At 39.3% G+C, this 25,254-nt stretch overlaps 1 protein-coding gene across 3 annotated transcripts in view; it reads right to left on the reverse strand.

Moving 5' to 3' along the window:
- The window catches only part of CDC42SE2 (CDC42 small effector 2), an 83,101-nt gene that overhangs the window by 25,926 nt on the left and 31,921 nt on the right, over window positions 1-25,254 (reverse strand). For all 3 annotated transcript variants that reach the window (XM_064176844.1, XM_064176846.1, XM_064176845.1), the window contains exon 2: window positions 12,207-12,508. In XM_064176844.1, coding sequence (XP_064032914.1) covers window positions 12,207-12,260 — 54 coding nt within the window. In that variant the 5' untranslated portion in view covers window positions 12,261-12,508. The remainder of the gene's footprint in view (window positions 1-12,206; window positions 12,509-25,254) is intronic.

Genomic DNA, 25,254 nt, shown 5'->3' on the forward strand with positions numbered 1-25,254 from the left:
ATTTAACAAGACCAAGTGCAGGGATTCTACACTTTGGCCACAACAACCCCAAGCAGCACAACAGGCTGGGGACAGAGTGGCTGGAAAGCAGCCAGGAGGAAAGGGATCTGGGGGGTCCTGGTGTATAGTAGGCTGAACGTGAGCCAACAGTGTGCCCAGGTGGCCAAGAGAGTCAGTGGCATCCTGGCCTGCATCAGGAACAGTGTGGCTAGCAGGACAAGGGAGGTTATTCTTCCCCTGTACTCAGCACTGGTCAGGCCACACCTTGAGTACTGTCTCCAGTTCTGGGTCCCTCAATTCAAGAGAGATGTTGAGGTGCTGGAACGTGTCCAGAAAAGAGTGACAAAGCTGGTGAGGGGCCTGGAACACAAACCCTACGAGGTGAGGCTGAGGGAGCTGGGCCTGTTTAGCCTGGAGAAGAGGAGGCTCAGGGGTGAACTCATTGCTGACTACAACTACCTAAAGGCAGGTTGTAACCAGGTGGGGGTTGGTTTCTTCTCCCAGGCAACGAGCAATAGACAGGGACACAGTCTCAAGTTGTGCCAGGGGAGGTATAGGCTGGATGGTAGGAGGAAGCTCTTCACAGAGAGAGTGATTTGACATTGGAATGGTGGAGTCACCATCCCTGAAGTTATTCAAAAAAGACTAGATGAGGCATTTAGTGCCATGGTCTAGGTGGTTGGAGAGGGCTGGGTGATAGGTTTAGAGTGGATGATTTTGGAGGTCTCTTTCCATTGGTATTACAACACAGCACTGTGGAGATTTCTCAGGCTCCTTCAGGTTTCTGCATTATTGACAACTTCACTGTAACTGCTTCCCAGTTCCCCAAGCATAGTCAGCCTCTATTGAAAACAAGATACAGCCAAAATCACCTACTGGTTATACATCTGCCATTATTGTGAGTTTAAAAACAAAACAAAAAAAACCAACCAAAAATACCAAAATAAACAAGCAAACATAAGCAGACAAAGCACCAAAATAAAACTAAAACAGAAAAAAAAAAAAAAAAAAAAAAAAAAAAAAAAAACCAGAAAGAAAAGAAGAAAATGCAGTAACCATACAGGACAAAAGCAGGTTTTCTGAAGAGCTGCAGTACGGCAATTTCTAAACTAGGTACGTGACAGTTAAGTGTAGACTATTTACAGTAAGTATTTTTCCTTCAGCAAATGGAATTACACCCAAAAAAACAGGTGCACAACTCTACCTTCCCAATATCTAGAGCTATGAACACAGAGTTGAATTGTAATTGTTGGTAGAAAAATAGCTATTGTTTGTAAATTAAAGAAAAACACCCCACCAACTAAGTTAAAACCATCAGCAGCAGCCTGTTTCATATCCAAGTGTCAGGTATCCTTTACCAAAACACCTTTTCAGTAGACTCTGGCAGCTATGTTAATAAAAGTTGTTTCCTAACAGCTGCCTCACTAGCATAACAACTACTATTTAAAGAGCTTCCTATGCCACAGTGTCATGAAGACACACCACTAAAAAAACATCCTTTCATGGTCACTGCTTAGAAATTTGCAAGGTGTTTTCTTCCCAGATTTCCTGCATGTTTTCTATGCCTTGCTTCATCATTTCACCACATTTCCCTGAATGTCTGTGAAGATACACGGGCATAGCCATTAGAGTAGTGGCCTACAGACATAACCACTAATGTGCTTCTCAATAGGTGCCAAGTTTGACACTAAGGAGAGCTGCATGCTACATCAAAACAATTTAGGACAAGAGGCAGCACAGAAAACACCGGGTTAGAAGAGACTTTAAAAGTTCATCTAGTCCAGCCCCTCTCCAGTAAGCAGGGGCATCCCCAATTAGACCAGGTTGCTCAGAGCCTTATCAAGCCTGAACTTGAATATTGTCAGGGATGGGGCCTCTGCCACCTTCCTCGGCAACCTCTTCCAGTGCTCCACCACTCTCAAAAGAACTTCCTCCTAATGTCCAACCTACATGTAATCTACCCTTTTCTAGTTTAAAACCATTACTCACTTACCTTAGCATACACATCCTTACAAACAATGCCTCCCCAACTTTCCTGTAGCCCCTCCTTGAGGTACTGGAAGACCACCATAAGATCTCCCCAGCGCCTTCTGTTCTCTAGGCTGAATATCCCCAAGTCTCTCAGGCTCTCATCATTTTTCTGTCTCTCCTCTGGACCTGTCTCCATCTGAGGCCCAAAAATTCTTGAAATGCATCATCAGGAAAGGTCTCTTTTTAAATTGGCAGAATCTCAGTTCTCTATCATGGAACTGGTAAAACACCTATTGTCCTCCCCTACAGAATTTCTCTAGGCCTCTTTATTAACCTTTCAATTCAGATGTCTAGAAATCATGCATTAGAAATCAGAAAGGTGTGGCAGTCCTGTTTGTGCTTCTAGTGTTTGCTCCACATGCCCCTTCTTCACCATCTGCTGGACTGAACACATGCTCAGGCATGGACTTTCAGAGAAATTCCATACCTTCAGGTGACTAGTACTTACAATCCACTGCACAGGCACTTCTCAGCAGCTGCCCCTGCTATCACAGTAACTGGTTCCCTAAATCTATTGGTTAACATCATTACTTAGCAGTTATCCAGGCAGGACTTTTACTTGCTGGGAAGAACAACTGATGTACAAGTTACCATGATAAAGGATGACAAAGGCTGCATTCTAGAAGACAACAGGGTGGTATAAGAAATCCTGCCACCTTAAACATCCGGTTATTCCCTCACCCTTCTCTGTCCTACACCATCATAGCAGCTATATTAAAGTCCCTCCTGAAATGCTGCTATAGTTCCTCAAAAGCTTAAAAATGTTGTCCTCCCAAAACCCAATGCATACTTTAAGCTTCAGCTGCTTTTATACAACCATTACAGCTCCAGAAGTGGCACTAGTTCTGTCACCATTGTAAACTACTTTAAACGTAATGTCTTAAGCTTTAAAGTGTTAATTTTTACCATCATTAAATGTATTTGTGCTTTCAGTGTATTGACACTTTCTTATTAATCTAATCTTCTTTAGAACTCAAGGACAAACATAAATTTCTCTACCAAGAACATCATGAAGTGGTGCTGTTTTACAGCTGCAAAGCTAAAAAAAGTCACAAATAGAAAGATGCATTAATTATCAAGACACTCAACATCCTCTCCTTGGGATCACCAAGTCAAAAATCTGAGAAGGCCAAACCTTTCCATCCTTCATTTTCAGACTGCCCTTCTGTGTTGTGAGACTGTATAGTTAGTTAATTTTTGTTTAAGAAACTAAACCAAGCAGAACAACTAAAATATAAAGCACAATCTAAAACGTAGATATGGCTATTTGGAAATTAACTACAGCACGAACCATAGCATTTAGTGCACCCTGCATCAATTTTTGTCTTACATATTGCAATCCTAAATGTCTGCTATGTTTGGTCATAAAAAAATTGTCAGTGATATTTACTCTTGCAATGCCTGCAGAGCCAACATTGCAAAAAGCCTAAGTTGAATTCTATTCCTTCTTGGGCATGACCAAATTATTTACTAAATTCCAGTGAGCTGAAGCAAAGGGATTACTTTGCAGAAAATTGACGACTGTACCAGTGTGGGAAAAAGATTTGTCTTGATTCTCTGAACCCAGAGAACATAGCCCTGGCAATTTGTTGAACTGGAACTTTTACTTATTCTCAGAAGTGTTTCCTTGTAAGAGTAATCACCTGGTGTAAGTTTTTTTGAACAACAAACAACTATAGAGTAAAAATAGGTTTTAGAGATGTATTTCAGAGATGTGCTTTAAAGGGAATTTTTTTACACTATCCTTTTGGATAAAAAAAATTACAAAGGACATAAAAAACCAAATAAAATCCTCTCATACTTTGAATCAGTTTTTCTTTTCACTGAGTAATAATGCAAGTTAATTCTGGAGCACTAAATTACAACTTATGCCATTTAAGGTACTGCAAGTGTCTGATCACTTTTTCTATTTTATAAAGCAGGAATAGGTCAGACTGATGTAAGCTTTTTTCCCACTCATTGAACAGAAACTAGCATTTAACTGGTGTAAACTTCAGGGACTGAACAAGAGAAAGAGACATTGAAGAATATAATTTTGGTGACATGAAGTACACCACTAGTAGTACACAAGATGATTGACATCCTTTGAAGATAGTAAGGTAAGATGCCCTCACATTTGTAAAACATCACTGCAGATGTTATAAAGCAGTTATTTCACACAAGTAACACACACTTCAAAAACCCCTGTAACATTTTTAGATAAGGAAAAGCTGTTTACAGTGAACATCAATAAAGTAGCTAAGTCTAAAACATTAATACACAAGGAACATCATCTGTTTTAAAATCTAGTTGGAATACATTTTTGCCTTAAAAAAAAAAATCAGTATACTTAACACAAGTCCCATAAAAGAATGGCACTTAATTATTTAGTGATATGACCATACAAAGAAACCTTGATTACATTATTTCTGCTCTTCCAGCACTCAGTTTAAGCCAGACTGCTTTCACTTTTCACTTTAATCCTGTTTTCTTCCTCGTGTTTACTAGTGTCAGTTTAACACTGGTGGCAGCATTTTAAAGATTTGCACTGTCTCTGTAACTAGCTTACAGAAAAAAAGATAACATGCATATAGCATAAGTGACTTAGAAGTCTTTCACAGGTTTAAAAATAGTAGTTATGTGGCCCCAGTTCTTTTCTCTCACATAAAAGTCTACTTTATTCTCTTAAGTATACACACTGAAGTTACCTTTTTTCCCCATCTCAAATCTTCCTTTGCACTGCAAATTTATTTTCAAAGCTTAATTCTGATGTTAAACAAAAAGAAAGAAAACATGCATTTGATATTTTCCCAAAGAGAATAAAAGGACTGGTAGGCTCTTTTTGCTATTCTGTTCATCAGCACGCCTGTTCTTCTGTTGGCATTTCTCCTCTTTGCAAGTTCAGCAGTGCCAAGCTGCTACCACAAACACAAGCAATCCAGTGTGTTACATGAGCACACACACACACGTGCATTTGCATATCCTAGCAGCTTTCTCTGGAGTGTGTGCCTAGCAAGACTCATTGTCCCATTTTAACAGTAATCTAGTATTTCATCATTGTCACAGAGCCTGCAGTACAGCAAGCTGTATTTAAAGTAATATTTTTGTTTCACAGTTAAGCAACATGTTTTCCTCTATTAATTTTACTCAAACCTACCTGAAGTAGATTTGGATTGGAAGGCCTCTACATCAAAAGGAAATTAATGAATCAGAGTAATTTCCTTTCACACATAATACACTTCCCTGACACACAACTTCAGTTTTCAGTTCAACATGGCTAAGTGTGATTTCTTTAGATAATTTAACTCCTGATAGCATCAATTTCTGGTTCATAAAACTGATAAAACACTCCAAAAAGCAAGTGTTATGCAAATACAGACAGTGAGAGAAAAGAAAAAAACTACAATTTATGCAACTGTCTTTTTGAGAGCCCTGATGTGCCATCATCTCTTAAATTATACAAATTATACTATTCAGGCATAGTCCCCAACTGAAATCTATTCATTTCTGTTTTTCCTCCATTTTTCTCTACCTGCAACATATATGGTCCATACTAATTTTCTGTTCATTCCTCATTTAACGTCAAAGACTTTGATGCCACCATACAGCTTCCAAAGTAACCTGCCTGACATCTTCTAGCTGTGAAACCAGGATAGCAATGGTAATTTCAAATGAGTCAGGTGTAAGCTGCAAGAAAACTGAACTCATTAGTCACATAACTTGGAGGTTTCTGTGAAAGCAAGACTTTAACTTGTTCTTAAATCAGTCTGAGGCCAGAATAAGAGACTGCTAGAAATTGTGAGAGCATTTATCTGTGCTCACCATTTACTGCAGATCAGAAGTGGTTTTAGATATTAAGTAGAAAAATCGAAAAAGGTCACAGTTTCTAAGCCTCAGTGCAGTAACTGGCTTCTCCGCTCAATAACATAAAGCACGCTTTCATTTAGAGTCAGTGGAAGTGCACATCTTTCAGCTTGTGTCCAAGTTACCTCTTCCACTATCTGCTGGCAAGTAGAAATACCTACAGGCTTGTCCATCACCTCTATTACAAGAGGAAAAGCAGAATGAAGGGAAAAAATAATTGAACAGCCCAGCATTAAAATTAAAGTACACCAAAAATTGTTTGCAGTCTCAACGTCCATTAAAAAAAATGTTGATGTTACATGGGATTTAGTTTCAGACATGCTATAGCACTGTCTCCACAGGTGGCTCCAAAGCTATTAACTACTTCTTGTGGCAGATTCTTCGGATAGTGGCTCATATTGGGTTTTGCTCTTGCAGATGTTATCTTTCCACTGAAAAAAAAGTAGGTATTTAAAAGGGACAAGCAATTCAAAGGCTCCAACACTAGTGTCCAAATCAAAGAGTATAAACTACTTCTTTCTCATGTCTAATCAGAAAGCCTGTGCCCTGAAGAGCTTCTAGATAATAAGAGCTTATTATATCCTTCAAGTATGTTGAGAATGGCAAGATACATTCTCTTCAATGGAAAGCTGGCACAGCTCTTGTTTTCAGCCCCATAGAGAACTATTTTCCATCCCATAAACTAGTATTAAACAAATAACATCAATACACTTATGTAAGAGCTCCTAAAAATTTACAGCCATAAAGGAAGGTTCAGAGAATATTAATTTTCATTCAGATATTCAGACGTAAACCACCAACTAGTGCTGTAACATGTTTACAGAGGAAATAAATACTTGAGGATCACAATAAAGGTCATAAGACTTGGAAGGTAAAAGAAAAATCTGAAGTATCTCTGTCACAAACTAGGCTTAAGGGGAAAAAAGACAAGTATTCTGCTGCTTATTTAGCTCTGCCTTCTTTGGTAAGGTGTTTCCTCAAGCTGCTTCTGTAACAGCACTGAATAAGAAACTGAAGACATTTGAAATATCTGAACTGGCAGTTCAATATGTAACTCAGTATGACAACTCTGAAACTTGAAGGCTTCTCTAGAGAGTGACACCTTTTACATTCAAGCCTTTCATGCACTTACTGAGTTAGGACAATTGACAAAGTCTCTAATATCTTTATCAATGATTTGGATGAGGGCATTGAGTGCACTCTCAGTAACTCTGCAGATGGCATTAAATTGTGTGGGAGTGCTGATTCACTCAGAGGTATGAAGGCTCTGCAAAAAAACTTTGGACAGACTAGTTCAGTGGGCTGAGGTCAGCTGTATGACATTTAAGACGGCCATGTGCTGTACCCTGCACTTGGGTTACAACCACCCCATGCAACGCTACAGGTTTAGGGCAGAGAATCTGGAATGCTGCTTGGCAGAAAAGGACCTGGGGGTGCTGGTTGACAGCAAGCTGAACATGAGCCAGCAGTGTGCTTGGGTGGTGAAGATGGCTGACAGCTCTCTGGTCTGTATCAGGAGTAGTGTGACCAGCAGGATCAGGGAAGCGATCATGACTTAGCACTAGTGAGGCTCCACCTTGAATACTGTTTTCAGTTTTAAGTCCCTCACTACAAGAAGGACATTAAGTTGTTAGAGCACATCCAGAAAAGGGCAACAAAGCTGGTGAACGGTCCAGAGAACGAGTCTTACAAGAAATAGCTGAGGGAACTGAGATTAAGTCTGGAGAAGGGAAGGATGACAGATCTCATTGCTCTTTACAGCTACTGGAAAGGAGGTTGCAGTGGGGTGAGGGTTGGCCTCTTCTAACTAGTGATAGAAGAAGAAATGTCCTGAAATTGTGTCATAGGAGGTTTAGATTGGGTATTAGGAAAAAATACTTTATGCAAAGTGGTCAGGCATTGGAGTAGGCTTCCCAGGGAGGTGGTGGATTCACCATCCCTATAGGTATTCAAGAAACATATGGACATGTCACTTTGGATGTAGTTTAATGACTGTAGCAGTGCTAGGTCAGTGGCTGGACTCAATGATTTTAGAGACCTTTTCCAAAGATTCTAAATTTAAATAATAAGAGAGCCTGAGTTTTAATCACCTCAAGCCAGAAGCTGTGCTTGCACAATACCACTCTGCAGAATACAGAGCCCAGCCTGGAACTTCTTCAGTAGCAGCCACCTCACCAACTGCCCATGTCTACCAAGGATGATTTATTCTGCATTTGTTACGCTTATTGAATACTTCACTACCTTTGTGTTAAGAGCTACAGTAGTACATGTATCCTTAGTTATTATCTATGATTTCTTCTTTAGGAAAAAAATGCTGGAGAAGACAATATCCATCAATGGTTAATTTTCAAAGTGATGAGAGTCTAGATCACTTACGTCTTCTGCAGCATTCAGTTCAGTTGATAAATGCAGCCATACGTGTATGGCTTTTTGGCCAGTATTTTAAGACAGGTTTCCCTATTCTAAACACTTACCTGTCAATCCTCTTTCATACAGCAAAGACAACATGAAGGAAACTTTTCTAAGCCAACTACAGCAGAACTGTAACAGCTTTTTGACAAAATATAAAACAAATAATCTAAACAAGAGACAAGAAACAAAACAGAAACTAATTAACTAGAGAAGGAAGCTGAGCAAGAAGAGGAATACAGTTTTTTTCTTACAAAATAGAGCAGTACATTTAATGCAAGGTCAAAGGAAACTGAAGAGCTCCGCTACACTGAGCTGTGAGTACTGCGGATCAAACCAGATGGGAGTGCACCAGATTGTGACCAAAGGCTTATCAGATTGAAAACAAACTTTGCAACTTAAAAAAAGGAAAGAACATGGGGGGGGGGGGGGGGGGGAATTAAAAAACACTGTGGGAAGATAACATCCTGGTGTAGGCGACAAGCTCAGCCTAAGAAAGAAACCACAGACATGTTCTCTGAAAACCTGCAAGATAAAAGGGTCTCTAAATTTGTTACTAAGCAATGCATTTGGTAGAGGGGATTTGGCAGTGTTTACTGAAACAGATGGAACAATAGCATGTAAGAAACACAGGAAGAAAAACTTGTCAGTAGGAAGTAAAAGATCAGCTTACAGAACCTACAAAGCATGTTTGTGGGAGTATAAGAAAGCTGGTGCAATCACAGAAAGTGTTCATAAAATAATGAATTTTGGGTCAGATTGTAAGAGACTGAATTGTGGCTATTTAGAACAACTGAAAAACCTGAACATAGTTATTAAGAGATCACAATATCACCTCCTTGACAAAATGAAAATAGATATAAAAGCAACTACTTGTCTGAAGTCTTAATTGTGGTAAAATCTCAATCCAAATCTGGCTAGAGAAAGACAAGAATTGTATGTTTCTTTGGCTTACTTATAGACCTCAAACCATTAAGAAGCAAGACCTAAGTCCTTCAACTGTATCACTATTTAATTCTATTTCTTCACGTACTCAGTTTATCATTCTATTCCAAAGACACATACAGGTCCACAATCAAACATGCCCCTTCCATATGGAAACACTAAGGGGTATTTTAGCAACCAAAGTAACATTACCACAGAGAGTGGAACACTTCTTTCCAAGATATTTAGGTTTTATTTTACATCAACATGGTGCATTTATAATTTAATACTGGCTTTTAATTATAAAATCTTTTTGGGTGTGGGAACATAACTGCAAGTTTGTTAGTCTTATGCTCTGGGGCATGTTGGCTGTTAGGGAATCTAGGGCAGTGAAATTACATCAGTAGTGTGCAAGTCTTAAACGGACACGGTTCAAAACCACAGTATGCAAGTCCAGAAGGCATAGAGAGTATTTGCAATAACCTAGAAAATGCCTTTGAGTATAGACCACATAATATAGTCTTCTGCAAAACTGACTGAAAAGACTCCCTGCACGCACACATTTTACTTAAGTGCATTATAGCTGCAAACAATAGAGATGCTACATTGAAGATTTGTAATGAAACATGCTAGAATTTTGCCAGAAGAGACAGGCAGTTCCTGCATCATAGATTTTAAGGAAACAAAAAACTCTTTTGCTCAAAGGAAGCTATAAATATCACAGCAACACAGCTACTAAAAGTTCCATTGTTTTTCCTCCAGTGACAAGCCTTATGTCACTATCCATGATATTAAATGTGTCCCTGATATCAGCACTTGACAAGGATTATAAGAAAAGAGTCATAGAATCAACCAGGCTGGAAGAGATCTCCAAGATCATCCAGTCCAACCTATCACCCAGCCCTATCCAGTCAACTAGACCATGGCACTAAGTGTCTCATACAGTCTTTTCTTGAACACCCCCAGGGATGGTCATGCTACAGAAAATGTAAGATTAAAAACAAAGGCATTGATCAGAACAAATGACAAATTCATTAACTTCCTGCTTTCAAAGTGTTTATTCTGAGAGGCTGGTTAATGTTACTACATGACCACGTAAGTCCTTCCACAGAAGGAGCTTGCTGAACACAGTGGCTAAACATGAAAGCTGTAACTAGAACATTGTCAGACCATAAAGAAACTGAGATGCAGGAGGTGAAAGAACACGTGAAAGATGAAACTGGACAGATGAGTCCTTTCTCTTGAGAAACTGGACTAAACTCACAGATTGAATGCACTGCACAGTAGGAGACAGACAAGTAACCTGTCTTCTCACACAACAAGCTAGTCCATACCAGTATTTTGAGGCTCAAAACGAAAGCATTTTTTAGCACATCTGCTGAACATACACAACACCTGCAGAAAGAGAAAGCTGCTTCTTTACCACTTGTCCGACTTACCAGTTTGCTTACACTGACAGCACATCCTCTGTTACATGTTGCAGGGAGAAAACATGCCTGTACTGACTCAGATGTACACGCATCTGACTAAATACTCCACTTGCTGCAACAGAGCATGACAGAACAATGCCTGTACAACACAGAGCAAAGTGAATTGAGTAACAACTAAACACCTATTGTCAGGCATTCCACAGAAGGCCAGGGACTTATTTTTCTGAATTGCATCATGAACTTTGTAGCAAGGCTCCTACAATATTTGGAAAGCAAATTTCAGGCACTAGGTCAGTGCTCAGCAACGCCTTTGCATCTTAAACTTAAGGATAGCTTAAATTTTCTAAGCAAAGGCGTATCAGCAGATCACCAAAAACTTATAATCAGTGGTTCTTTACCTCTTCTCCACACTTTAAGCACATTCTACACCCTTTCCAGGAGTCATGACCCACAGATCACTACATGCTGCATTAACACACACTATTTCTTGGTCAATGACTTAGCAGTACACTAAAGCTTGAGTCAAGATTTTATAGTGACCAAGACTTGGTATTCTTATAACAGAAAATGGCTTGTTATGTTTATCTCAAATATTTTTAATAGCTACACACTGTTTTCAGTTGATATATATGTTGCAAAAAGGCAAATAAACTTTGGATATATATGGATGCAGCTAGCATATTCAAAGACTGTATGGTATCAAAGCAATGGGAAAGAACTGCAGCTTCCTATATTGGCATCTCAGAGCCATATCTTACAACTAATTTAAGAGTGATGCAAGGGTGCATTAGTTTGTTGTAAATGTTAAGTTGTCAGACTTTAATGTTTGCATTGCCACCCAAGAATTGGTATTTAGGCTAATATTAGATTTTTGTCTCTATTTTTTTCTCCAATGGTTTGGCTTCACTAAAGCCAAGTATTATCATCTGAGCATATGAATCTGAGTTTGCTCTCTTCACTCTGGGATTTTCTCCATTACTGCAACTTCAACATAAGCTGTATTAGTAATTGGGTCTCTCGCTTATTTGTAGTATGTCTGTCTTTTCTATACACCCATTTAGCTTGAACTAGATGCCTAGTATGAGTACATCCATTAGCTATCCTAAGGTTTCATCTAAAAATGATCACAACAATTTAAGCTGAAATATTTCATTAAGAAGGGCTGGGTTTCACTGTGAACTTTAAGTGAATAACCTTCTTCACTGTCATCCAACCATACCTGAAGGCAGGACTTAAGCTACACAGAAGTAGCTCACAGATCTCCACTCAGAAATTGCTACTTTTAAAATGATAGTTTAGGTCCTCCTCACCCCTCCCTTCCTTTCACCTCTTGCTCTATTCAAACAAAGCTCTTTTCGAAGACTTTAGATAGATTTGATCTTAAGGACAGGAAAATATCTGTGTGAGAACAGTCTACAACAAATTTTTTTTTTGTCCCTGCTAAGCCAGGATAATTCCTTAATTCTCACTGAGCTTGGCCGAACAGCACTAATTGAAAAAGCCACAGGAAACATATCAAATGATGCAGATAATGATAAAAAATAAAGCAGTGCCAATATTCATACTTACAGGCTGAGGCTGTTCCGCAATACAGCAGTTGAAACACAACCAAAACTCGCTCATTTTTTACAGTCTGAAGTGGGAACGCAGATGAAAAGCAGGAAATCTGTCTCCAGGTAGCAAGTCCTTTAAATAGGTTTACTTATAATGATTCCAATGTGAAAAATGTTTTTCCTCCGTTGAGATCTTCTCCAAAGACAAGTCAGTCCCAGGACAAACAGGTTGAAGGCAAAAAGTTAGAATCTTCTTTCAGAAGGCTGACACCACAGAAATGCCACACATGCTTCTTTGGTCCCTAGTGTTATGTGAACCTGGAAAAGAAGTATATTACACATCAAAAAGAAAGAACATACAGAATCTTGTGCTCCCAGACAACCACCCACACCAGTGATTTCTTGGTAATATCTTGAATTATAGACTTAAGACATACTGGCAAACAAGTCACATGCTTCTTTAACTACAGTGGCTACCAAACCCAGCATATACTAGAAATACCTATGAGGCTTACCTATCTGACCTAGCTTTGGTCAGATCAAGTCAAATCAAGAGCTGATACTCAAACTTTTTGCAAACATCTCTGATCTGTTTCCCACTTAAAAATGTAATTTTTAAGAAGTTACAGCTGCCCATATACCTCTAAACTTCTTAGGGAATTGTGCCTACTGATACTTCACATTTCTCTAAAGAAAATTCATGGCATAAGGTTTAAAGAGAACTTAACCCCAACTCTGCCTCACAGCTGTCAAGAAAATACATGCTTTACCAAATATTAAAGAAACATTTCTATATGTGAAATATTCACAAATGACTGGACTTTGCCAGTTCAAGGTATTTTCCTCCCACCCTCTACCCTCCTGCTGCATATACAGTTGGCTTCAACATAGGAGATTACTTGTAGAGTTTAAAACTGTTTACTTAAGTCTCTAAAATTCCTCATGTGGAACAACGAGGCTCTAGATTCCGACCATTCCTTTGCTAAAATAATGTTTATTGGTTAATCTCCAACCCAGTTTCTTTCAGTAAGAGTGCAATAAAAATTCCTGTGAGACTTCCCCTTGGTTGTTTATGTGGCTATCGATTTTGCAGAGAAAGTGAGATGAGTATTCAGGAGTTTTTTACATGCATACTCCTTAATATGTAAGTACAACTGCATCTTTATTCATAGAAGTGTGTGCATAAGTATGCATAATTATTTGTATGCAATTCCTCACAGTGGGAAGTGGTCTGGAGACAACATGGGATACATAAACTACATACATACACATTCTGTGGTAGAGCAGTCCTACTTAGCTACTGCCTTAGGGTCTCTATGTCAAGCGCATAAGCGGTGAGGTCCCTTGTTTACTGCAAACGTGCCAGGTTATTAAATCACACAGCCACTATAAGCCAGGTACTTTCCAGCACTGCTGGCTACAGTACACACGTACAGGAATACAGTAGCACGTTTCCCATATTAAGTCCAAAGACTCTGGGGAGCTTTCCCACTTCTTCAGAGGCTTTTCAAGAAACAAATGCATGCTTCAGTATCTCTGTCTGAATAGCAAAAGTTGAGCTCAAGTACTTGTCTCTCCTAGTTTTCATAAAGCTGCTGGCAGTGTTTAAATTAGGCAAGAAATGCCACAGGCACACATACTTAAAACTCTGAATAGAAAGGGATTAAAAATGCTTTCCTAGATTTTCCTATCACAAACACCATATAAAGCAATGCAATTTTATTAAACACAACACCTTAAGGGTAAAACAAAAAGCCTACAAAACAAAAAAAAAAAAGCCAGTAAATCCTTCTACACAACTTTTTTTTTTTTGTCAGATTCTTCTGAAAATAGTCTTAGAACAGTGCTAATATTACATACTTTCACTATTTAAAAGGGTTTATTTTCTACCTAAAAGATGACAATCTAAATCCTATATATGTACCCAGAAGCTGCAAAACCCATCAGAAATATCAGTGTGAAATCCAAGTACGAAAAAAAAAAATTAGAAGTCTCAAAGGAAGTTCTCTACTCTATAATCATGTAGCTTCACATAAGTTTCTCAATTCTTGCTACTGTAAGTCCTATCAAGATAAAACAGCAAGATCTGGACTAATGCCACAAAGCTTAATAAAATCCTTTTCTCTGTGGTCTCCGAATTTGCATGGTACACAGTTATCTTTCTAAGCTTGATTTAATATAGAATATAAATGGAAGTAAAAGGTGGTTAACATCTGCTAAGCATGTAACAAATGACAATTTTTGGTCAGTAACTGTACAGCTTATTTTTCCTTAAAACTCGTAGGGTTTTGACTTCTGATAGGCTCCAAGTTGTTCTGAAATACAGCAATGCTGCCCCAATGCCAGCTGCTGAGACTGAACTGTGAAAGCAAGTATTCACAGCATTTCTAAGTCTAATATATTGCAACTGTCAGAGCTGTAAACATACCAGAGGAGCAATGGGCTCCTCTACCTGAGCGATGACCCAGTACTCCGATTAGAGCTCCTGAAATTCTGACGCATTATTCCTTCCTCACCTTCTCTTTGCGGCAAAGTCCTCATTTAACATACCAAATTCTTTTCATAGATGGTTACCTTCCATCCTGCTATTATATCCGAGTACAGAAGAGGTACTTGGAAAGGGCAGGGACACTGCCGAGCTAACGCATTTGTTTGCAGATCGCTGGCATGCGGCTCCAGCTCGCCGCAGCGTTCAGCACTGTGCTGAGCTCAATCCCTGGGAACAAAACTCGACGGGCTTGTGCACGCTTCTGTGAGCCTGGAAGGCTCTTCCTGGTTACGAAACACCAAAAGGTGAAGAAACCTTTCTTCATCCAGCCACTCTTAGCGTGCACGACTTCTGCCTTCCAGTTAAGACTCCTCTTTGCAACTCAACTCATTAAATCAAAGGCTACTGAATGACAAAGCCAAGCTAGAAATCGTGACTATTTGTCTCTGATAATATATTCAGTCTTAAAATTTCTTTTATCTTCTATAGCCTGTATAGTGTCACATTGGCCTTTAATTTCACAGCTTTGCTGTCAGTATGAAGCAGTTCCTCAATTTGTTGTCTTAATTGAGAAAACCAACTAAACCAGCAGCCTCCTCCTTACGTCTACAGAAAACTGACAGTAACTGCAAGTCTTAAAAGGCAAAAGTTTAGCTATATTCGTTACAGGATTGGGATTTTGTACACCCCTGCTCTGCTGCAGAAAATATTTTATTACAGCCAATTTAATGTAAATGATCAGGAAAATGGAAAGAACAAACAATTAAACTGAGAGCAAAACAGGTGTATTGGGACTGTGATGTCAAAAGCAGCAGCATACTAGGACTTCCCTAACTGCTAGTTGCTTAAAAACAAGTTGATATAGGAAAAGTCTACTTTTCTTTTTCAAATTATTGGTAAGACCGAGACTGAAGCAAGCACCGTACTAACCTACATTTACCTGACAGAAAATTACACATTATCAGACCACCAGCAATCTTGCGAGAAAAGAGTTCCTGCAAAGCCTGGGCTCTACCCCAAAGGAAACTATTAATGAGATATCAAACACATGCAGTACTTTACAGATAGTTCTGTGACTTGTCATAGCATCAAGCTTTTAATATACTACCATTCACAAGCCTTGCTGTATTTGGCTGTGCAGACCTGTCATAAAGGGGATAGCAAAGGCTGAAAAAAGCAAAAGCTTAGAACAATAGTTGGAATCATAGAGTTCTTTAGGTTGGAAGAGACATCAAAGCTCATCTAGCTCCAACCCCCTGCCACAGGCAGGGACACCTCCCACTAGAATAGGTCATTTAAGGCCTCATCCAGCCTGGCCTTGAACACTTCCAGGAAGGGAGCATCCAGGAAGGATGCTAAGAGAAATTTTAAGTGGTATGAAGAAAACGACAACATTCTTAAAAAATTAAAATGAAAAGAAATAGGTAATTAAAATTACTCCAAACTGATCCAATGCAAAACCCTAGACTACTGCTTATTGTGAAATACCAGCCACAAAGGCATCAAGAGTGAACAGCTGCATTAACAGATAGGTCAGGTGAAGGACATTCTCTTACCCTAACAGTGTTTTTTCTTATTAAAACAGATGACGTTTTCTGTAGCAATTAAACAGAGCAGGAAAGGAGGAAGAGAAAAAAGAAACCAGTCTGCCCTCCAAGCTGTTCATGTTTACTGGCAAAAAAAGAACCACATTTGAGAGCATTTACCTTAGCTGATCCAAACAGGAGTATGCTTCATGTTTTGCAGACTTAGAATAAAGGTACTTATTAATTATATAGCTTAAGAACAGACTGCTGTGTTTTAAAAAAGCATCTATAAAGTTCCTTTCAAGAGCAAACCTTCTATATCCTTTACACACTGTTCACATGGCTGCAAACAGGAAGTGCGGTAACACCACTCTAACTACTCAATGCAAATAAAACCACAGGAAGAGAAAGAAAATTACTGCAGGTGTTAACATTTGAATACAACTAGATTTGCTCTAAAACTCAGACTACAAAAAAAAAAAAAAAAAAAGCAACCAAAACACGGGGGCGGGGGGGGGCGGCTAAACCCACAACCCACACAACTAACGCACACTCACACAGTCCTGCTCTGGTGGCTGGGGTGGACTCGATCTCTTTGGGTCCCTTCCAAGCCCTAACATCCTGTGACCTCCCCCCCAGAAAAGGAGAAGTGAAGCATGCACAAAGTCACAGTTGGAACTGCTACTAGGTTTTTGGTATTAAGGATTTTATGAGAAAGACATTTACAGTTGTTCTTTATATGGAAATGTCATTCCATAAAATACATGATTTTGTTTTCTTCTTTAAGACTCTAAACTCCTACAATTTCTTTCAAAATAGCAAACCAAGTAGAAAGTTACTATTTCAGCATGTATTTTTCACTTAAAATCTCTATTGTAACCATATTGTTTCCTCTTGTTGCTCAGCAGATATAGTCAAGTAGCAGCAAGAAATGGAGGGAGGGGGAGGAGAGGGATTAAGGCGCGTCCAAACCAGAGAGGCCAAGATGATGCACACTTGCACACATCTACAGTTGTGGCAAGTGGAGGATATTTTCCTGCTTTAAAAGAAAATGAAAGCCGTTTATTCCCTTGCCAGCCTCATTTTTTTGAAATAAAACAATCTGTACAACAAATTGATCTTTCTGGAGAAATCCAGCCTACAGGGAAAGCTGCTTTCATGCATTAAGTTTGTATCAGAAGCTTTATCCCACCAGGGCAGTACACTTGGACCAACACTCCTCTTCCCCTCTAGCAAAGCACGTGCTTCTGAGGACTTCAGCACCACTTCTAATGCAACACTTCTCTTTTTCACTTTCAGACCCCGAGAAACCCGAGCTGAGCAACTTGTTAGACAAAGAATATCCACACAGGCTGAATAATACTAAAGTCCCTTTTTTACTTCCTCATAACTTTCTCAGATCTATTTGGCACACTGTCCTACCCCATGGGCCCCACCCCCAGCAAAAAAAAAAAAGTGTTTTCAACATTATGACTAAGCCTATTTGTAAGGTTTTATTATAAGACTTTATTTGGGGATTATTAGCAATTTGAGTCAGTTCTCTTTTCTCCTTATTTACACCAAAATTGTTTTCCATAGTGTATTTCCTTAAGTGGCTGGTAGATGAGGATGCCTCTTGTAGTGTACTTAAAGGAAAATGACAGTTTGGGGGTTGTGGGCTTTTTGTTTGTTTTGCTGTATGCTGTGGTTGTTAATAGCATGGAGTCTAGCTTTAGGAACAATCTTAGCTTTCACTGGAACCAAACCATCTCCAGTTTTTAGAATTCCAACACAAATTTCCCTGCAACAGGCATACCCACCTGTGATAATACAAGGGAAGAAAGAAAGAGATACTAGGAGAGAACCACAACAGGTTTGTAAGAAGAAATACTAGGATTTTCACATCAGGTCCTTTTCAGAGTAAGAATGACCAGAAAAAGCAGGTGAACACAGGAAAGCACACACCACTCCGTCAAGCAAAGAACAGCTCACATGGGGTGACAGTAATCACATTGTTTGTGCCTGCCAGCTGGCAGCTTAAAGCAGAAATCTTTTAAACATCTTTAAAACATCTTGATAGTGTGAACTGCAGACATTTATCATTGACAAATGTCTTGCCCCCTTCTCCTCTCCACCCTGCCCCACAACTGCCTAAATGTATCTACTGATCTATTAAATTCAATTATTTCAGCTAAGTAGCCCAATCCTTGCAAAACCCTTACTATTTTGTGCACAATCAATGAGACAGGCAGTACTACATTAGCTCCATTAACATTTCTCATGTCCAGTTTGAAACAAAAGCATGGCTTCTGAGGACCACACCAAATTTAATGGGCAGTATAGTGTCAGTGACTGAGACATGTAGATAACCTCCCCAGCACTGACGTTTCAATGTTTCCCATGCCTTCAATTAATAATTGCTTTCAACATACACAGAATCAGTGCAACTTTCTGAAACAGTTGACACACAGCTCATACTCTTTCCCCCCATACATGCAGACAGGAACCTACTTCTGAATACCACTGTACAGAACATTCAGTAGTTCTGCACTATGAAAACACACTAAGATTAACAGAAAACCAACAGTTCAAGTATATTTATAAAGTAGAAGGAAGACAAAACTTTATTTTGTCCTACTTAAGACAGTCCAGGCATAATACATTTTGTCATACCTACAAAACCAGTCAGTTAAGAACAAGTTGAGAAGCCTTCGTAAATTCACTCCTATGTTTTGAAAAATCTAATCTCATATTGCCTACCCATTCTCATTTAAATAAAATTGTGTTAGTAGAAGTTCAGATTAGTCAGTAACCTTATCTTCTTAAGTAGCAAGTCCTGCTGAAGGCAACACAAAAGAACATTTTCTCAGCTGCCCCCCTTATTAGTTCTAATGCTGGGAAGAGAGCAAAAACAAAGCAAAGTACTGGTCTGAGGCAGACTCTGAACAGCATACCATTCCTAGAGAGAATGAAAAAAAAACAACCAAACAAAAAACCCAAACAAAAGTCAACCCCAAAACAACAACAACAACAAAATATCAAAAATACCACCACCACCCCAAAAACAACAAGACAAAAAAACGCTGGTCTCTGTAAAGCCTCAGTATTATGTCTACAGTAATGACAGTGTAGCATTAAAAGGAATGGAATACTCTATGGCAAAAAAAAAAAAAAAATCCATGACAAACTACAAGACACTGAATGGATCAGTACCTGCTTTTTTCTATATAACCATATTTCATAACATTCATAATATTCCTTTTCCAATATTAAAAAAAAAATACACCAGGGCAATTTCTAATGATGGTTTAGAACAGAGAAAAGCAGTAAGTGGGAATGAGGAGAGCAAAGGCCATTAAAACTGTCAGGAGTTTGCAAAGGCAAGCTCTCACAAGTACAGTAAGAATTTCATGACAAAAACCCAACATGATATACTCCTCTTGCAGATTTTTCACTTACTACTGTAAGGCAAGACAGTCTTGCAAAAGAAGTCTGTCATTGTGTCTAAAGACATTTTAGTGCACTTCAGGAGGTTATAGCTGTTGCCTCCTCACCTCACATTTATGAGACCAACTGCAGTAGGCAATGGAATATCATGTTTTGTGGGACTTGGGTTAAGTTTACTCAGCCAGTTACACTATCCAGGGTGCAGTTCTACCCGTTTGAAAAGACAGATGAATCATAGAATTAACCAGGTTGGAAGAGACCTCCAATATCATCCAGTTCAACCTATCACCCAGCCCTGTCCAACCAACTAGACCATGGCACTAAGTACCTCATCCAGTCCGTTCTTGAACACCTCCAGAGATGGTGACTCACCACCTCCCTTGGCAGCCCACTCCAATGGCAAACCACTCTCTGTGAAGAACTTAATTACCTCTGTTAAAGCCTTCCTTAACCTGTGGCACTTCAAACCAGGAGTGCATCGGCTCAAGAAGCCCGCTTTTGCTTTCAGTTCTGTAAGCTTACATGCAGCAAAACATCTATAGTGATCTGTTCAAAGTGCAACAGAAAAGCATATTTTTCATCTGCCACCATATTAGGCACTACCATTCTGTAGTCCTTTTATAATTTCTGTACTATTAGCTGTTCTAGACAACTTAAATTCTGTATGTGTACCTGCATTTATGCACGCAAAAAGACTGCTTAAAGTAACTTGAAAATTAAGCCAAATCCTTTTTCCAAAGATACTTGGATCACTCTGGTATAGAAGTGGAATTTAGGACATCTGGAGTATGTACTTACATAAGTTACAGAAACAGAAGTAATAATTTATCTAACTCATCTTCAGTTTACCAAATCCCAGGTAGCAGTAAAGTCTGTTGCAATGTTCAACACACAGCACTTGGAGCATTCTCCTAATGATTACTGTCCACCTTAATACAGACCCCAGCTGCTGGCCTTAACTGCTACTGTCTTTAACAGTTGCTCATTTGAATAGCACTCACACAAACAACCACAAAAGTCCAAATTTGGTTATGAACAGGCTGGAGTGATGCCAGTTTTTCCTAACTAGACACTTCAAAGCAGTGTATTAAAATATTTGCCTAATTTCATAGGATGTCAATCTCCAGACAGAAAATCATGCAGAACTATGAGTAAAGCCACCCAAGCTTGTCAGGAAAAGCAGGATGATACTGGGAAGTATAGCAGAGACAGGAAGCATAGAAGCTGCCACAAAGACAGCAAGTGCTAATTGGGCCCATTAGGATTTCACTCAAGATGAGCATGGGGAGCTTCACCAATAGGCTGACAAAAGCCTCAAAAAGAATGTTCCAGTCAGAGATGGGTGCACATATAAAACTACTCACATGTGCATTCAGACCAGAGAAAGTGGTAAAGAAAAATAAGTAATAATTACATAATTGCCTAGGGTTTTCCTGTTCAATCAGCTGCCAGAGATCAGTTAGTACAGTATGACTGTGTAACATGCAGCATGAAGTGACAGCCAGACAGAAGGGTCAGGTTTCATCTTTATCAAACAGCATACAAGAGATGGTTCTCTTTCTCTGCCTACAGACATTCACTTAAGGGAAAGGAAAATCTAAACATAATTGTCATAATTTAAATATGCCAAAATGCAGAAGAGTGTCCTAATTCTGTAGTCCTTAATAATGCAAAGAAAACCATGAACTGAAATACAAAGGACTATGCACAGACTGAGACTATACTTCAAGAACCCAGATAACTACCTCTTCATCCACTTCTATACACAAGATGCTTAGCAAATAGCATGTATGTGTTTGTATGAAGACATGCACCAACTACAACTCAGTAACTGCAGCAAACACAAAATGCTTCATTCTTGTGACTAAGGCTACCAACACTATAGAGAACAAGGATGAATAGAACCAGAAAGCTAACAAGCTTTTACCTCTACAAATCTCAGAAGACTTATGCATTAAGAACAACTAGACTGAGGAAGAAGTTTGACTTTCTAAGTTGATGCTGGTAAGGAGAAAAAAAATCACATTAAGTTTTTGTCAGTATGAAATGACACTTTATGGGTCAATGGCATTTTTTTTCCCCCCGATCAATTTCCCCCTGATCTTCCTCTGATGATTCAGCAAGCTCTGTTTCTCTATAATTCAGAATTATCCAAACACTTTATCACCCCTTCCCCTTAACTTTTTCCTCCCCTTCTTAGCCAAAATTCTCTCAAGCTCTTCACTTCTCAAAAGGCAGGATGCAGAAAGCAATACAGGTAAGCATCCGTAAAGTGTGTGCTTGGAGAGAGACCACAGATCACTTGCCTTTTCACTATTATTATCATTATGCATGATAATCCAAGTGAAGACAACCAATATATAGTTTATTAAATAATCAAAACTTTTTAGAAACTCTCTAGTTCACAATCTACCTCAACATTACCGCCAAACATGTATTCTGTTTTCTGTTTTATTTGGGTGGGGTTTTTGTTTTGTGGTTTGTTTTCTCTAATATATAAATTCTGTTGGTCATGTCTATGTATCTAACTTCTGTATGGTAATCTGTCTACCCTGTAGGCCTCAATTCTTAAAGGCACGAACACAGTGGAGTGGTGAAGGAATCAGGAAAAGTGAACTCCAAACTCATAAACATCTTCCTCCTTAACTCTTCCCTTAAAATACTTGTACTCTTACACGGATGGTAAGAATGAAACTGATATTAACTAGAATTTTCTGCACCTTTAATTTTTCTGCTGGTATTTCAAACAGAAAAACAAAAAAGGAATTGCCCTCCGTGTGTGTCAAGCTGCCAGATACTCAGCTCTTTGTGGTTTTCTTCTTTGTGCTGCCTCTGTTCTAATTACTACACTGAGGCAAGCATGTTGAATCCTGGGGGCAGGGAGAATAGCAGCCAAAAAACATAAAACAAAATTAGAATGAACAATCCAAGTGACAATGCTTGAGCGTGTCCAGAGAAGGGCGACGAGGCTGGTGAGAGACCTCGAGCACAAGCCCTACGAGGAGAGGCTGAGGGAGCTGGGGTTGCTTAGCCTGGAGAAGAGGAGGCTCAGGGGTGACCTTATTGCTGTCTACAACTACCTGAAGGGTGGTTGTGGCCAGGAGGAGGTTGCTCTCTTCTCTCAGGTGGCCAGCTCCAGAACAAGAGGACACAGCCTCAGGCTGCGCCAGGGGAAATTTCGGCTCGAGGTGAGGAGAAAGTTCTTCACTGAGAGAGTCATTGGGCACTGGAATGGGCTGCCTGGGGAGGTGGTGGAGTCGTCGTCCCTGGGGCTGTTCAAGGCAAGGTTGGATGTGGCACTTGGTGCCATGGTCTAGCCTTGGGCACTGTGGTAAAGGGTTGGACTTGATGATCTGTGAGGTCTCTTCCAACCTTGGTGATACTGTGATACTGTGATACAATAACATGCCAGGTCTACCTCTTCCATATAGTGAAGGTAAACACCAGTCCTTCAAAGTAATTTGAAACAGATGCTTTTCGCTACAGTCTTTTTATGCTTACGTTCCCAGAAACTTTGCTGAAAGAGGCCATGTTTTCTGCTCCTGCCCAGTGTTTTCCAGGTCTCCAAAATAGCCAGGTGTGGTCTGTAGACTCTGCACCTACTTCTTGCAAGGAAAAAAAAATACTGCCATGTTCACTAAACACTTAATTTTGTGAAGGTCAAAATAGCATCACTGTAAGATAGCACAGCAATGAAATTACATTCTTTTTCTCATTATGAGCACTTCAATTCCACCATCACATTACTCAACAGTATTTGTTTATCCACACTGAATGAACAGTTTCAAGCACAAACATCAAGGGTGGCAAGAATGAATAAATGATTAGCAAAAGACCATAGATCTTATGAAACAATGACTAATTGCAGCAAGACCATAGGTCTTAAGAAACATGAAGAAAAGGCTCAAGAGGAGGTATGTCTTCCTAAACAGATCATATAAGTTTAGTCAAATAAGTAAGTTTAGTGGTTATAGACCAACTACAGATGATTCATACAAACTATACTCATAATAATGTAATTAACACCTAATTGGCATACTCCCTCTTGAGCATGCACCTTCTTTTTGTGAATACTATACATTTAAATCAAAGCAAGGAATGGACTAACCAACAGAGGAACAAACAACCCCACCTGAAGGGCAACGGTTTCCTGGCAACCCAGATGGGACTGTGCTCCTAGCACTGCCTGGACTGTCTTGCAGTACCCAGAGGACAGAAGAGGTCTGACTGGACTCCAGTGCACATCAGCCTGGTGATCACAGACCCCATTGCCTGCTCTCCTGCAATCCAGTATTGAGCAGCACACTGATGTAATGCCATGTAGTAGAGGTCTTTTTGAAGTTTAGTAGGGTGGAAGGTGAGAGGGCATTTAGGTTCTCTTTAAAGCTCTGCAGAAGACTCACCAGAAAGATATGAAGTAGTAGCACACTCTTGTTCCATGCTGGCTATCAAGGGACACTGCTGTTCTGGTTTTGATTTAGTTTTGCCTTATGGAATGTTAGGTTGATGAACACATTGTACCAACAAATTTCTGCTACATCTCCCTTTGGATGAATCCTAAAGAACTGGTGCAAATTTGGAAGGAATTCTATGAAAAAAACATAAATTGAAGTGGTACTGTACCCAGTGATTGTAAAATATAAATTCGACAATTACTAGCTCTGGAGAAGAAAGAAGAACAGTGTTAGATGGAGATGACAGAGAAGGATTTCCAGGCTGGGGAAGAAAGTGTCCCTTGCCACTCCTCAGATGAGATTTATTGTGTAGAAGAATGCACAATTAGTCATTTCAAATTCCTCCTCAAAATGCCTGGAAGTTCAAGTTCATCTACTGCTACAGAAGAGAACATCTCCAGTGAACTACTGGATGCCACAGTATCTACAGAACGGGTCATGGGAACATCTGAATGAACTAGGAGCATAATCCTAGTGAAAGCTGAAGTTCTATAAAATTAGAAGCTAGCCATATTATTAGAATAAAGTGAAATAACTCTTTCACAACTTCTCTCTTGAATCTAACAACCTTGTTTCCATTTTGGAATCTGGTGAACTGCAAAATAATTAACTACTGTTAAACAAATTTATTTGAGCAGGACAGATCTATGAGATATGGAACTTTTCACCAATGCAAGTAACTATATGACTGGAGGAAAAAGAACAGTCGGCACAGTGATCAAAAACACCCAAGTGCTAGAAGACCAGGAACTTCCCACTAACACTTCTGCTCAAAAGGCAGAACAGATAACACTCACCTAATCACTAGAGTCCAGTGATGGGGAGGGAATTTGTATATGGATTCTAAATACACCTTTGGAGCAGTGCACTCAGGGCAATTTTGGAAGAAATGGGATAATTTGCAAGAGGCCACTTAAAAGACTGACTAAATGGAACTTGCCACCACCAAAATAAGCAATTTGACTCTGAAATGAAGAAAGTTGTTGGGTAAACCCAAGAAACGCCTAGTGCTTTCAGAAAAGATGGGTGAAACTGTGCTTGCTGAATTACAAAGTATTAACTAACCTGGGATGTATAAATGATGACAGATTTGTGTGACTCAGTGCTCATTTACATGAATCAGCACCTTGTGTGCCCTTATTTGCAAGTATGTAATAAAAGCAGAATACC

The sequence above is a fragment of the Pogoniulus pusillus genome, chromosome Z (assembly GCF_015220805.1).
Source record: "Pogoniulus pusillus isolate bPogPus1 chromosome Z, bPogPus1.pri, whole genome shotgun sequence".
Classification (NCBI taxonomy): Eukaryota; Metazoa; Chordata; class Aves; order Piciformes; family Lybiidae; genus Pogoniulus; species Pogoniulus pusillus.